The 16,951-nt window shown below is 34.6% G+C and overlaps 1 protein-coding gene across 12 annotated transcripts in view; it reads right to left on the bottom strand.

Annotated features, from left to right (window-relative positions):
- ARID1B (AT-rich interaction domain 1B) overlaps positions 1–16,951 on the bottom strand; it is a 557,650-nt gene that overhangs the window by 97,805 nt on the left and 442,894 nt on the right. For all 12 annotated transcript variants that reach the window (XM_056818981.1, XM_056818980.1, XM_056818986.1 and 9 more), the window contains one exon: positions 5,875–5,964. In XM_056818981.1, the coding sequence (XP_056674959.1) occupies positions 5,875–5,964 (90 nt within the window). The remainder of the gene's footprint in view (positions 1–5,874; positions 5,965–16,951) is intronic.

Raw genomic sequence — 16,951 nt, 5'->3', positions numbered from 1 at the left:
AAAAATATTTTTATTGTTCATTTTAAAAAAGAGCTTCATAATGAAGCTAATATTGGCATCTTTGCTAATTATTTTTCTCCTTTAAAATCTTGTTTCCACAAAATTATGAAAATATTTTTTCCTCAAGCATAAGTCTTACCATGTTATTTTTCAGCTAAAATTCTGTAGTGGTTCCCTACTACCTATAGAGGAATACAAATTCTTATTTTTCCATTAAAAATAGAAGGAAAAAAAGATTTCTACATCAATGTGATATGGGCCTATTTTCCAAGATTTTTCACTGAAAACTCTTCGTGTTTTCTGTATTCCAGGCTAAATGGCCAACTCATGTCTCAAAGATGAAATTCAATCCTCTCTGTTCTTGCCTTTGCACAGGCTGTTCCATGCCTGGAAATAATTTCCTTCTCACATCTACTTTTTAAAATCCTTGCTTCCTTCAGACTGAATTCAGGTGCCACATTGTATGGACAACATTTCCTAATCCCCTTATTTGTTAGTGCCCTCTCTTTCCTCAAGGTCTTATGTATTTGCTCTTCTGCTTACTTAGGTTCATAAGATTGCTGATTTAAAATTAATCATAACACCTTACAACTTGCTCAAAGTCATGAATCTAACTCCATTTTCAATACGTCACTTGAGTTGTACTAATCAGATGTATAACAAAGTTGTAAAACTGTAATTTTGAAAAACTGAAGTCAGAAGCTGGTTTGTGGCTTGAACCTGGCACAAATTCAGGATCATAGCAATTGTGTTTAAGAGAGAAAAATATTTACTATTGCCCCCAAGGAAACCAAAATAGACTCAACCTTAAGGAGTATAATTGATAGGGCAAGTTGAAAAATTTGAATGACATGAATAATTTTTACTTGACTGCTGTGAATAAAATTCAAGTCACCAAGAATGAAAGAAAGTGAAATCATTTTTTAATCTTGGAAAAATGGTAATTTCTGTTAAGTATTACCTGATATTTATATAGTTTGAACAACTGAAAAGTACTTTATATCTATTATCTGACATGACCTTCAAACAAACAAGTACTATAGGTATTATCATTTCCATTTTATAGAAGAGGAAACAACTGTTGAGAGAGTAAGTGCTTTGACCACAGAAACGTAGTGTCTAACTCACAATTCAAATCCAAGTATTTTACACTAAAGCCAGTGCTCATTACTATACCCCTCTACTTTTTAATAAATGGGATATCTTTTTTTTTTGCTTCCTTAAGTGAAAAGAGAAAGATTTAAGGTTGATGGGAGCTATTAACAAGTGGAATTCAATTAAAAATTTTGTGAAGAAATCTCATTGAGATTTCAAGAAACACACTAAGAACTGCCTAATCAATAGTTAAAAAAGAATGTTGTCATTACAGTGCTGGTACAGAGTTTAAATACTGCAGAGGCATAAAGAAACTTGGAAACTAAATATTCCATAATGGCAAATTGCAAGCAAGCAAATAAGAATGAAATCACAGACTTTTATGGTACAGGCATTCAAATTATTTTGAGGTTTGTTTTTTTTTTCTTCTCTTCTTCCTGTAATGGCATACAAAGGGAATATCTAAAATGCTTGATCACAACCCATCTGTTACATTCTTTTGGTGGATAACATTTCTACTGCTAAAATGCCATTTATATTTACTACAATACAGCCACTGGAAACTACTACTCTGTGAAGACTCACTTCTATGTAAGGGTTACATTTGTGTGATACTGTTGATGCACAGTTGTCTGAATAAAAAAAAAACTAGCTTTACAAAAAAAAAAACCAACCCAGCAAAAATAAACCTACAACCATTTATTACCTACTCTATCTTGTAAATATTCAGCATATAATATTATTCTTACACATATCACCTCATTTGCTAAATGTAGTGCTCTATATAAGATGGGATTTCCCCTTAATCAAATAGGGGAACCTCTCAACCTCATCTTTCCTGTTTAAAATGGTGACAATTATACTTCCTTTAAAAAATGGAGGATAGAAGAACAGATGCGAGATGGGGGCCAGTTGTAGCAAGGAGGAATGGATTGGCTGCTTTTTAGGAGTCTTGGAAGATCTTATCCTGGGTTCTTTCCATGAAGATCTGACAGGCACCGAATGGTGCCCCAATACTGCCTCCAGCAACAGAATACATTTTGCAGTACATCATAGAATTGCAATGGCATCAATTCTGTGTGCAATTCATGTCCAACGGAAAAGTTCTCAGTGGTCCTATTTCAGCATATCTCAAGGACTAATTAAATCCTCATTACTATCTTCTAATTATTCCAGTACTATGGGAATTCATTGAGCAAGTCCCTGATGGTACATTAGATGAAAAGGGTTAAATAACCTGTGTTGATTTTGAGACTCTCGATCTGTTTTAGACCTTTAGCATACCATCAGCATTAACATGAATATTTAACTACATACCACTGTGAAAATTAAAAGGGGAAAACAATTAGTGGCTTTTCAAAAAAATTAATTCTGACCCCTATACATTTGCCCTAATAAATAAACCTTCTTCAAGTGTTTTCCCTAAATAGTGGTCTAGTGTAAGATTCTTAATTGCTCTCATTTAAGCTAACACTTGAGAGGACTTAAAAGCAAAACATTTTAATATCAATAACCCTGAATTTTGGCATCTTACCTACCTTTGTAAGAGAGAATCTTCTTACTCCTTTTAACAAAAGATTATGGTAAATTGGTTAAGATGTGTCTCTTGAACTTATCTAATTTTATTCTGATAGCAATGGAGTGTATATGATACAAAAACCACTTATACAATTTATAGTTTATGTGAATTGTTTTCCATATTTGGAAAAAATACCAATCGGTACACTGAAGACATATGAAAGGTGGGGACCCTTCCCCAAACTTTGAATCCTTGGGATTAGTACTGAAGGCTCAAATAATTTAGATAGAATCACCCCCAACCACCACCACTTCTGGTGTTGCAGATGGAGTACAATATTAAAAAAGTAATAAGATTAAATTTTATATAAAAAGCAAATGCAAATACATATAGCCAATGAAAAGTGGTCATAATACAAAAGTTATTTCCCAAGCTATTCTCTCTGTCCCTTGCAGCATAAATGTTCACCAGCACACACACCTCCATAGAGGGGAATATACCCAACTGTGGATTCACCCAGAAGCTCATATATAGAGACATATATTGTAAAATTCTTAATACAATATTCCTGAGCAGGGGGTATATAGCCTTAGGCTGACAAACATGAGAAATCCTATCAGGGTTCTCAATGGCCAAAGAATGAAGAATAAAACACAATAAAATATTTTCAGTATGTAAACATGATTTTTCAGGCTGCTTACTTTAACATTCAGCATCTTAGTGGCTCTGATTCTACTGTGTCAATCAAGTTGCAGGATTTTTGACAATGAATTTTTAGAAATATGGAAAAGTTCACTGATTTATTTACTTTTCCAAGCAATGGGGAGAAATGTTCATTATAGAGGCACAATGGGTTGTCATATTTCAACAAAAAAAGTTCCATTTTTATGTGTTTTCTTATAGTGGTACCTAGTTGTCATTTAGAGAAAGCATACATGCATGAATGAATAAATGGGAAATCAGTTTTATCATTGATCTAAACCTTTAAATGACTAAGAGATGATGGAGGATCAGATGTCTTCAATAGTAACAATACTGTGTTTGGGTTAATTTATCTTATTTGTTTTGTTTTTAAATCAGCAAGTGATATGGACAGGGCCCCTTAGCATTCTCTAACCCACATACTTCTCCAAAATTTAGTTAAATACAAGTTTGAGAAAACTGATAATCAATGAACACAAAAGTTTTTACTATAATGTAAAGCTTTCCATTACTGTGGATTGCTTGATCAATGACTAGGCACCAAAGAAGATACACCAAAAATGGACACTTGTTCACAAAATTTAATAGTATATATCTGGCTACATATGAACTCCTTTCTAAATGGAATGACAATTGTTAGCTATCCACATAACCAATGGTTAATAAATTATGTTTCAACTATCAATTTACAAAAACAAACACATAAAAAACAAAACATACTATGTGGTATGTGGAGATCAGGGGATATTATGACTTAGACAGGCCTAAATCTGAATCTCTGTGGTACATAGCCTGTACAAAATGACATGTTGCTAAAAAGGATGAGATCATCCCCAAGCAACTAAGTAGTAAAGTCATTTACATGTGGCATTTTGATTTAAGAAGAACCGAGTTTTAATTTTCGTTGACACTTACTGTGTGACCTTGGTCAAGTCACACTTAACCTGTTTACTTTAGTTTTTTCATCCATAAAATGGGGAAAACAATAGCTTTGACTTCCCAGCATTGTAGTAAGGAACAAATAATTTAATATAGGTAATACTTTGTCCAACACTTAAAGCACTGTGGAAATCTGATTATTATTATTATTATTTAGAATTGTAAAGGATCTTATTTTTTAAGGATTAAGAAACTGAGGTTGTGGCTCGAATAGGAAAATAGTGACAAAATCTTGATGAGTAATGTCTGATCTAAGTTGTGAGCTATAATACTATTATACTAAAGTGGAATTTTTGGTAATGTTTCACTCTCCTCTTCTCTCCCTTTCCTTCCATTAGAGGTAGAGTTAGAAGTTGAAGGCCCTCAGGTAAAACATTTTAGAAGGGATTCTCTTATCCTGGAAGAAGATCACAGCAATCAGGGCACTCTCTCTATATATATCCTATAGCCTGCTATAGGGGGCTACTTCAATTGTACAGGGAGAGAAAGATGGCAACTGGCAAAGGCTATATTTTTGCTTTTACTCTAGCTTTCTCTTCATTACCATTTGCACCATCTTCATGAGACTACAACCACATGCAAGAACAATTAATTTATATATTTTTCAATGATGACAAATACATTACATTTGCACCCAAAAGTGATCATAAAAAAGAATGGAAATACAACAGGCTCAGTTAATGAAATCATTAATAGTATCCTTACACTAGAAAAATGCATTAATGATTGATTTTTAAAAGTTTTACTTTTAATTGAAAAATAAAGGACTCCTGTATTCTCCATTAAATATTAGGCTTAATTTTAAAAATTATGTAGATGAGATGTCTACCCTATTTTCTCTAAACCATGAGCTATTTTAATTTGCTATTTTAAAAAAATGTAATGTTTACTCATCATCTATAACCTAAATATATATATTCCATAACAGGATGCCAAATGGACAATTTCTATGCTTTTGGTGATACTGCACGGGGTGGTTGTAGGAGGTGATCAGTGTTAGGGAGGCAAGTATGGGAGGAATAACTACAGTTATACAGAAATTTTCTGTGATGCTGACCTCTTTGGTAAACCTTGGTTTGCACTGAAATCAACTCTTCATCCTTTATGATAGTATCAGCTTCAGCATTTTGGGGAAGAAATAGGAAATAGGGAAAGAGATGAGGCAACGAAGCAGAAATAAATATGGCACCTGGGCAGGAAAAAGAAGCTAGCCTTCCAGATGTTGGCAGGTCAGTGCTCTCAAGAAAGGTATTCTGTCCCAAAAATCGGAACTGGGGTCAGGAAAGGTGGGTGTTAATCATAGCTTAATTACTAATTAGCTTTTTTGATCTTGAACATGTCATATAATTTCCTTCCTAATTTCTAAAATAATTAGTTTAGAATTCTGTGTGAACAGGGCATGGCAAGAATTTCAAACTATAATGTCAAACATTTTATTTCATTAGTACCCATATCAAAGCCACATTACTCAACATTCCCATTACATAGCCCACTCAGAACAGGGGAGAGAAGAGATTACCATTGTTCTTTTTAAAACAGAGTCAAGTAGTTAAGAAAATTCAGATAAGGCTTAAATACATGAAACACAATAGGTACATATGGTACAAATGAAGACCAACCTCGTTCCTGTGGCATTGGTGACTGGCTCAAGGCTGGATGGGAACTGGATTCAGATTGGCTACCAGGAGGCTGAGGTGGCATCTGACTGCCTGTAAAACATAGGAAGGAAAGTGGGGTAGGGGTGGGGGGAACCCTCTGCATTAATGTTGTAATTGTGTAAAATCAACAGAGCTCAATTTTTTAAAACTTTGGTGATTTAAATAAAGACTTAATAGTTATATACAGGTCCCTACCCACCACCCCAGCTCAACAGGTGTGAGCTCTTACAGCATTTTTCTTTTTTCCTTTTAAATTGAAGAGGGAGCATGCATAAACATTATTTAGCAACAGGCAGGCTGAAATGTTCAATTTCTTATTGAGTGAATTCCCAACCTCACTGACATGATCCAATTTATAGCTGTGAATCTCCTGACACACATTTCTGCAAGAGGGTTTAACGAAATCCAAGGCTGCTGAACAATAGGACCCATCTAGCTGAGTTTTAAACAGGCCTCCAACCAGGCAGGCATGGATGGCTGCCAACAATTTTTCATTGGTAATATTCAGTCAATACAGAAATTATTAATATCAACAGATTTAAGGAGTCTTCAATCAATGGGCATAACATACCCTTCAGGGAAAACCTGTAAAAAGCTTCACTGGTAGTTCATGATTACAGAAGAGAGAGGATTTTAATATTTTTCCCCTTTGATTTGTGTCTACATTTTCATCCACACATTTTGGAACACAATGGCTCTTTAAGTGTTTAACATGCATTAATTTTGTCTCTTTGGCTACATTGTAGGCTACTCGAGAGTAAGGACTACATGTGCAACTCTTTGTATCTTTCCTTGTCATCCAGCAAAAAACCTTGGTCATTTTGTGGCATCCCACAAATACTTTGGGAATAAAAGTTACTTAATATACATTTTGTTAGCCCTTGGATTTGGGAATATGAATTAAAACAAACCATTCCAAATGTTTAAATGACTCAAAGAAAAATGCAGCAATGTACTTGGAGAAAGTAGAGTGAATAGCTGGCAGGGGCTTATATTTAGAAATTTAAGAATCTTCTGAGTTGTTTTTAAAGTCAACTCTAACCCAATTTCTGGCTTAGGTGGCCTATATCTTAACTGGAATGCTAACAAATATTATGGAACACTCAGAATAACTCAGATATTAGAAAAGCATCTAGGTTCCTGCACTGGTGAGAAAAAGACAAAGTATCACCTCATCTTGTATTCTCAACTCACTAAAAACAAGAGAAAATGAAATAGGAAAAAAAAAAGTTCAATTCTATCTTCCAGTTTGACTGGCAGGTGATTGAGAGAGATCAAGTTGATGCCCATCACCAGTGGCCACCTGAGGGCCAAGACTTCATTACTGATCTACATTATTTTAAAGTATCAGAATTCAATAAAGAAAGAAGTTAATGTACTGAGGAATATCACCAATTCATCTGGGCAAAGGATCATGTTCCAAACCTTGACATAGAGCTTGGTCTTTTACAGTTAAAAAGGAACTCTCCTACATTTCTACAAGGTGGCAACTCTGTCATGCCATGCAACCAATGTGCCAGAGTGCTGAGAAGGAAGGAGAACAAATCCCAGATGTCCCCCAGGACTGTCATTCATAGCTAATTCTGAAGCAACAGGGAGTCTGTCACAGTCACAGTGGCTTTAAAACCATTTTCAGTTTAAGTAGAACGGAAATAAAGAGTTGTGAAAAACATTTTTATACTAATGTCATTCTCAAATTGTTTTCTGGGGCATCTTCTTACTTTCAAATAAGTATGCAAAATAGACTAAAGAGGTTTCTGATTGCTCCTGGGGTTCAACTGCCACTCTTTCTCCCAGATGAGGTGAAAACTCAACGGTTGAATCAGTAGCCCCTGAGAACTGTTGCTTGATGAAGTCAACAGGGGTTGCTCTTGCATTAGAACAAAACTGACATGGATGAAACAGTGGGGCAAAAAGCACGAGACATGTTTAGCCATGGAAGTCCTCTTTTAAGCACATCTGAACTCAACACTGGTTAAATAGAAAATAAAAGGTGCTTACATTCTGGATAAAAACAGCAAGTAATAGAATTCATTTTAAATGATGGATTTTTCTTTGAAATAAAAAGACTGGACTCAGGTTTGTCTATTCACCTTGCCATATGTCAACTAGTGAGACAGTATGCTGCTATTATGGAACATCCTTAGGCCATGGGGATCTATAGTCTATTTAGAAACTCTAAGGCATACCACCATCAAATACTGCCTTCTTTCTCTCTCTTTTTTAAAGTCACTCGGGAATCAGCTGCAACAAGACAGTAAGTGCTTACATTATAATGAACACTTCTGTATGACAGACTGAATTCAGTGACTCAAGACCGTAAACAAACAGTAATTCTATGTTAACACAGGACACTACTACTTTCACTGCGTATGCCTGAGGCAGTGCTCTTGGATAGAATATTTCAAATGAAAATAAAAAATGCTTTAGGAAACCCATCTATGAATTCATAAATTACTACCACAGTCTGGGACATTGCTGGTTCTCCAGCAAAGCTTCCAAGACAGGTCTTGCTTTAACACACCAGTTAATTCCTTTGAGATCTCTTCAAAAGCAGACAAGAGACGTTTTCATGGCAAACATGCATGCATTAACCCACAGTTTTTAACCCATACTTTGCAACCCCCTTTCCCCCCCTTCCCCACCCATAGTAGTGTCTCTGGCTGTGTGAGAACCTTATCCTCACCAGCAGATGTGCAGGCACAGCCCTAGCAGATGAATTCAAAAGCATGTTGTGGGTAAAGGATGGAATTATGACATTATAATGAATTATTTCTATGGCCCAAATAAATCAGAACTTGGGCCCTCTTGGCATTAAATGAAATGGACACCTAAAACCAATAATGTTTTAATATGATACTTATTAGTCCCAAGTAAAATCTTTCAAACAAAGTTTGGTGATTCCACTAAGGGAGAATATTGATATGCACAGTAGAAAAACAAACAAAATCAAACAAAAACACACCTATATGATGGAGCTATAAAATTAAAAGCTAGCTTTGCAAGAGAGCCCCACATTTTACTCACCTACATCTGTGGAGATGTGAGTGCATCGGTGTAAAGTACAAGACTGAAAACAATGCTATGAGTTAAAACTGAAGCATGAAGTCAGCACCCCAAGTCCCTCATTAATCTGGCTACTTTAGCCATGAGAACTTTTGTCCCAATGACTTTTCAAAATATATTACAGTTCATAACATTTTGTTCAAGACAATGAGAGTGAAGATTCAGAAAGACCTCTGAAATGACTCAGAATTTTCTGTTCATTTAAAAATCTCAGTGTTATAGGTTAAAAGTTGGTGTTTTAAGTCCATATTTTCCAATTTAGGCAGTGCTTTCAAGAAATGAGCCAAGGTAAACATATGAGGGGCATGGAATTGGGATTTTAAAAATATGACAGAATGGGGGCAAAGCTGGCAGGGAGGGAACATATTCTGGTCTAATCATCATTTAACTTTGTAATATTTATAATTGCCAAAGCATCTAGTAACTAATCAATCAGACAAATACTGTATTGTGTTACTTAGAGATGGGGGAAGTGAGGCACTTAGGTTTTGTTTTGTTTTTTAGGTAAAAAAGAAAACAATGGGCAAAACTATTTTAAAATTCAACTAGAATCTTGATTTCCTTATGAGGAAAATATGTGCCTTTCTATTTCCTTTATCATCTAGCAATCTCAAGTATAAGGATAAAAACACAGTAGATAATTAATACTTGTTGAATGATTACTCTGAGAAATATGATCAGAATAGTAAGCTATAGTCATCTATAACCAGTGTAGCTTGGTCTCATGATTCTAGGTAATGCTGCTAGTAAAGAAAAGTTCCAACAGTTACCGAATTTGCAAAGAAATAAAAAAAAATCACTGAAAAAATAGAAATACACATAAGAATAAAACACAGAAACCTTTGACATCAAAAGCAATACTTTTTTTGCCTCTCTTTACAAAAGAACTGTCTTTATTTATCATATTTTATTTTATTTAAATCATAGTAGGACAGCCGCTTTTGAGGCCTGGAAGACAGATCCATTTAATTAAATCAGACTATAGCTTAAGGATAAGGGGAACCATGTTTAAATCCTGAAGAAAAATACTGTTGGCCCCTTGATCAACTAACATCCCGAACACCAAGTTTTGGCTGCAACTGAACAAGCAAGGTCAGAAACTCAGTCTCGTTCATTTAGTTAAAGTTGTACTCTCTTCCTAGCATAAGTCTTGTCAGCACCTAGGACAGAGAAAAGAATATTCTTGCCAATCTTCCCTTCTTCAACAAAAGCCCAAGGGTTTCTGTCCAGATGTCCCTGGGTGGTACCTGGATTGGCGAGTTTGATGAGGTATATATATGCAACTTTAGGTTTCCCATAATACTTCTAATTCTAATATAAAAATCTGAAAACTGGGTTTGTTTCCAATCTTAGAACATCTAAGCTGTGGGAAGGACATAGAAGGATCCAAGCTTTAAGCCAATTCAATTCAATTACCTATGTGCAAGGTTCTACATAGGATATAAAGATGAGCAGGGCAAAGGTTCTTCCTATTAAAAGTCTTGATCCTAAGGTAATTGCAGAAAAGACCTTTGAGAGAACCCACAAAAAGTGTCAATACAAGCAAGTCTTCAGGCTGCCTCCATTAGTACACTATAGCATAGAAGAGTTTTATTAGTCTATTTAGCAAATGGCATTAAAATTGGTGTTGCTCTAACCTCCATAAACTTCATAAGTTTGGAGGCTGGCATTCTCTTTCCCTCCTACGACAGATCAAAGGTTAATGTTCATCTGATCATTAATTCAGAGATCCTCAGTCTCTTGGGGGCAAAGCCAGTGTGGCACAGTTCCCTTTATTTGACTTGGAAATCCATCCTCTCTACACCATTCAGTTGTCAAGAAAAAAATAAAGACGACTGGCATATGCCCCACACAAGAATTTCCCTACAGACTCATATGGACTAGAATAGTACTAGGCATGCTTCACACATCAATATTGATGATAAAGAACAAATGGAGATAAGTTCACTAATGGGAATGAGAACTGTTCCTTTGTCTCCTTTCCCCACATTTAAAACACATAATGATTTGCTTTTTCATAGAGAAAAATCAAGAATTCAATAGTTTGGCTAGTGAATATTCCTATTATTGCTATTAAGATCACCACCCATTTTCCCCACTAATGAACTGAGGCATCAGAATTTAAAAGACCTAAACAAGTTTGCTACAAGTTAAACTAGAGAACTGAAAATAGAACTCCAATTTCCTAAAAACTGTTAAAAAGCCTACCCTTTAGAAATTAAAGTTTTCAATCAAAGTCAAAATTAAGATCCTCAAAAAGGGACATTTTGCACGATCATTTATATTCCTAAGCAGCATCTGATTCTTTATAATACTATCTCAGAACTCCACATCACCTGTTGGTATACCTAACTTTTTCTAAAGGCTAACTGAAAGCTAAAATTAATACTGTAAAAGAATTATTAGGTTTTTGTTTCTTTTTAAATCACACTAGGATTTTTAATGAAAGTAAATTTTCTTTTCTTTTTGGTTGGTGCTGGGGAGGTAGGAATGAAAGGTCAGGAGATCCCTGAGAAATATACTTCTTATTCACCTGGCTAGGAAGTTGATGTTTACAGAATTCTGACAATTGGAAGAAAAACCAGAAACATGACATTATAATATATATATATATATATTATATAGGAGACTAGATATACAACAATGAATGGCTACCAGTTAAATCTTTTCTAATCCTTCCTTTGAGTTTAGGTAAAAGACAGAGGTAGTGGGAACTGAAGAGATCAGGCAGTTTATATTTCTTTCACCAGGATGAATTAATTAAAACAAAACCTAATTTATTCTCCTCTCTTACTCATTCTTCTTCTCCCCAATATTTCTGCTCAAAGATTTTTTTTTTGTTTGAGAAGCTTAATATTTGGCTGCCTTGTGAAGAAATGGGTACAGTGACAGATGAAAGACTTGTATTCATCGTATAATTCAGAATAGGGGGAAAAAATCGACTGCTGTGCATTTAAGATTCTAACAACCTTGCAATTTTGTATAGTCGTTTCCCCCACCCGTTCTTTTGAAGAAATCTGCTTTTATTCTGTTAATAACTAACCACAGTTGCAGCAGCATGGATCCGATTAGCGGTTCTTATGGTACAAAGGGGAGAGGAAAAAAAAGCTGTGAACAGGGTTGCCAATTTGTCCACCTGGGCCCCCAGGAGAAAGATTAGATGAGGCGCCTGCCTGCTTCCTTTTTTCCTACTTGATCGCGGTTCTATACTGCCTGATAGAGACAGGCCTTTTCAAAGCCAAGTCACTGCTTTTTTTTTTCTTTAATAAAAGTTTCACTTGTCTCCATTTTCTGTCACATATTTCTCAGTCTTTGTCTTAACATAGTATAATTCTATGATGACAACTGCAGTATGAAATAAAAATGAGTAGATATTAATATTTAAAAGACACATAAAACAAAAAAAACTTCAGAAAATGGTCTTGGGATATTATTTTAGGCTCATAATATGTAAATATGTAATCTTAATGGCATATAACATCTAGCCTATGTCTGAATATTTTTTACCCATAAATCCACTTAAAAATTTAATAATTAAAATCATAAAAAGAAAATATGCCATGTAATTAAAAATCCTTAAAATTACATGCATTTAGACATTTCAGTTTGGAGAGATTTCTTATCAACAGTTCTATTTTACATTTACATTAATTGTTCTACTTTACCAAGAAACCAAAGACCCAGTACAGTCCAATTTCATACCAAAAACTCAACTATTAAAGTCTGTGATTATGTAAAGTTTCAACAATAGCCACAACTATATTATAAGCTAGGGTTAGAAGACTGGAAGAGAATTCCAAAGTTCTGATTGAAATGCCATTGAATATCAACTTGTATGAGAAATTTGTTCAATTTTTCTTTATCTGTAAGCTCTTAAAATGGACAAATGTTTGTTCACTTTAAATTCCTTTTTGAAGGAATCCATGCAATATGGCATGTCACTATTTTTTTTTTTTGCTCACTACAATAGCTTTAACAAGACTTCTTTTTAAAAATAATCAGTAATTAAACTTTTTTTTAAAATGACTAGTAGCTTGGTTGGGTGGGAAAGTTGGCCACTTCATGAAGTAGTCAATGGGAACAGCTCCTGAGAAGACAGTGAAGGAAGAAAAGGTGGGCATCCCCAAGGACAGGACTTTCCAAGGTAGGTTTAATTCTTCAGTTCCTGCTGAGGAAAGAACCTCACTTTCTTGCCAGTCGTACGAGAAGGAGAAAGGTACATCCTCCCTAATACTTAATCCTTAAGTATGGGTGTAGACCAGCGGTTCTCAACCTCTCAATTTGTAGCAATGAGAATATATAATGCATAGCAGGTATTTACATTCCGAATCATAATTGTAGCAAAATTACAGTTTTGAAGTAGCCACCAAAATAATTTTTTGGTTTGGGGTCACTGCAACATGAGGAACTGTATTGCGGCGTCACAGCATTAGAAAGGTTGAGAACCACTGGTGTAGACATTCCTGATTTTGTTAGACTAAGTAGGGTAGATTTAACTGAACTGTGGCTGCCTCCCTTGATCATCCCAAGAGATATGGCATCCAGTCCAAAAGGGAATTTATAGCCTAAAATGCCTCCTGAAGGTCTCTTCTGTGACTTCTATACTCAGGTAACTGTTTTGAATGTCAATGTGAAATTATAATGAAATTGCTTCATTAATGGAGGTAGTAACCTGTATATTTTTAAGTTAATTCTAAATGCACAGGGCATGAAGCAGTATGGAATAAAGACTAAGGGATTGGAGAACTAGGTTTAAATTTTGACTTTGCTAGTTATTTATTAGCTTTATGATGTTGGCAAGAGTTATTATTTCTCTCTGAGCCTCAATCTTTTCAACCATAAAACATGGAAGTTTGAGTATCATCTCTCTTCACTCTTTTAAATCTAAATACTATTATATATGTGTGTATAAATACTATATGTATATCTTATGTATGATTATGTTTCTATAGACACACATATATGTATATACATACATATACAAATCTATTTATAACTCCTTAAGTCAGAAATATATTGGTTGGCTAATGTCCAACAAATACTTAAAAAGTCAAATTCAATGTTCATCCAGCTCATGCTGACTTCAGCTGTTTTGCTAATGTGAACATTATCTGGCTAATGTTCTGAACAAATTTTGACAGTTTCCTGTAGACCCTTGATTGGGAGTGTCTATATAGGAGAAGTTTCTGACTTTAACTGCAATACTTAGATGGGACATTCTCTGTGTATTGAACAGGATCAGAGCAATTTGGATATATTTAAGTCTAGATGATATAAAGAATTAATTGTTTTAATAACTATCCAAACCCAGAGAGCATCCAAAGAGTCAGATATAGTACATAAAATATCTTCCTATTCTGAAAGACAGATCGTTCTCTAGAATTTAGTTTCAAGATGGTGAATGTCCTAAAAGAGGAGGGGGATAGATTACTTTGTGCAAAGCAGTTTCCATGAGACACCCAGGTAGGAAAAAGCAGGATAAGAGATTGTAGTAGTAGTAATAGAAGAAGTAGTAGCAGCAGCAGCAGCAGCAGCAGCAGCAAAATAATAGTAGTATTAATGGTAGTGGTGGAGGTGATGAGGATGATGGGAGTAGTAGCAAACATTTATATAGCACTTTAAAATTTATAAAGTATTTTGTATGTGATCTGATTTGCTTCTCACAATAGCCTTGCGAGTTTGGGGCCATCATTATCTTTATTTTACAGATGAAGAAACTGAGGCAGAGATTAAATGATTTGCCCAGGATCTCACAAAGCTGCTAAGTGTCTGAGGCAAGATGTGAAATCATATCTTGTTGATTTCAAATTCCATTCTCTATCCACTAGGCTAACCAGCTGCCAGTTCAACTTAAAATGCAAAATGATTAGAGATAATCATGTTTTTTTGAAGTTGACTAATTTATTTTCCATTTTATCACCTATGAATCTTTTAAAACAATGAATAGGTTATAACCAATCTACATGACTATTTAGACAATGTGTATACTAATGAAAGATAACACATGGCAAAAAAGAAATTCATGGGAAATTCTGGTGTGTGAAGCATTTAAAGGAAAAAAAAAACTTATACTACAACTTTTTTTATTTTTTAATTTGTCATTTACTTCACAATTCTGGTTTGAGTCCCAGTGTGCACCAGGAGGCTTTTCAAAACTTCAACTTGTCAGAGGGACAGAATTCCAATGTGTTTTATGTCTGACGTTTGGTTAATAAACAGGCATGACTAAGGAGTGTTTAATATTTGCCATTTTCTGTCTACCCCACCACTCACAGCACAAGGACTCTAAATACATTAGTATTTAGAGGAGAAATTATTTGGATTCAGAAACTTTGGATTACTAGGCAGTTTTAATTTTGGGAGACTGAAAGGAATTTCTACTTGCCAGTGCTGAGAAAAGGATGTGGGAAGAGAAGTAAAGTTGGGTCTCTTTCAGGCTTGAACTATAACTCCAACTCAGAGATTTATAGATTATATACATCATGATTTACAGGATCTCTCCAAAAAACTGATATAGGTGAGCTAAAGTTTAAAAATGTAAAACTGCAATCATTTTCCATTTTAAGAAATTATGAAAACAGGAAAGAGGAAAATCATTTAAATCATCAGTTTAGTAAAATTTTCCTTGTTACTCTCTTTATGACAAATCCATGATACTATTCTAATTCAGTTTCAAGGATATAGTATAGTTTAAACAAAAAAAGCTGTCTATAGGGAGGATCCCAGGAGTAACTCACCTATATCTGAATGAGCAATGGCTTAATAAAAGATTCTTAAACTGAGTTTTGTTTTTACTCACTTAAGGCAGTCCTAAATTTGGGAACAAAAGCCAGGTTTGATATTTTCAATTCTATGTAATTTTTAGATTTTATGAATTTCATTTAAAGTAACATCTCTTGATTTTCCTTTTGAAGCTTTATTGATGGCAGTGATGGAACACTACAATCTCAAACAAATCAAAACTGCAGGCTGCCCAAAGGGAAATGTAAAGTACTAGGTGAAAATGGCTGCAAACTATTTCAAACAATAACTTATGTTTTATGGAAAACAAACAAACACAAAAAACAAAATCAGGTATGTTTTGCACTTGAAGAAAGAGGAAAGCTGGTCATGTAGTGAGACTGAAAGACAGATGGACACCCTGAATGATAAATTGACCTCAGACATCTGAAGAGAAGCAGCAGGACTTTAGAGATTGTTAGATATATAGAAGACATAGCAAGTAAATTATAATAATTTGTTTTTTTTCCTACGAGGGATAACATGTTTTGAGATATGCTTAGGGGAAAAAAGAGGGGAGCTTAAAAGACAAGGATATTTTATTTGTGATATTACAGTCAACTTAAGGCAACATTCTATCCAATTATTTTCAGTCACATAAAAACAATTTCCCTTAAATCACAAATATAACATGTATAGCCCAGTTTTAATTGCTTGCCAGCTCTAGGAGAGGTATGGGAAGGTTGAAGGGAGAAAATTTGGATCAAAAAACTTTTTCAAACTTATGTGGAAACTTGTTATTTCATGTTATTGGTAAAAAAAAGTAAAAGGTTAGACTAGGAAAAAAATAGAGCCAAAACAATCAACAATATATACCTAAAAGGGTTAAAGTTTGGAAGTTAATATACCAAATAATGGTTTACTTTGGAAGTTAATATGATCATATACAATCAGGAAAAGGAATTCTGACAAAGTCATATAAAATATGTCTAAAAAACAGGCCAACAAAAACAGAAAGGATAGCCACCCAAGCCAGACAAGGGAACTATGAATTAAGAAAACAAGTTTAAGTGAGTAATTGGGTGAGTTGGCCTTCTTTAGGAAATCACCAAGCTTATCCAATAACAGTAAATCCCAATCATTGCTTTGGGAGTCCTTGCAACACATTACATTTTTTAATCAACTTAAAAGATTCATTAATTTTGGTATCCTCAGCAAGGTCACACTCTGAGCATTCAGCTGTGTGCCTTTA

This window comes from Monodelphis domestica, chromosome 2 (assembly GCF_027887165.1).
Source record: "Monodelphis domestica isolate mMonDom1 chromosome 2, mMonDom1.pri, whole genome shotgun sequence".
In the NCBI taxonomy this organism is placed as follows: domain Eukaryota; kingdom Metazoa; phylum Chordata; class Mammalia; order Didelphimorphia; family Didelphidae; genus Monodelphis; species Monodelphis domestica.
Note: the sequence above shows the minus strand (reverse complement) of the source record. Positions and strands in the feature narration are given on the sequence as shown.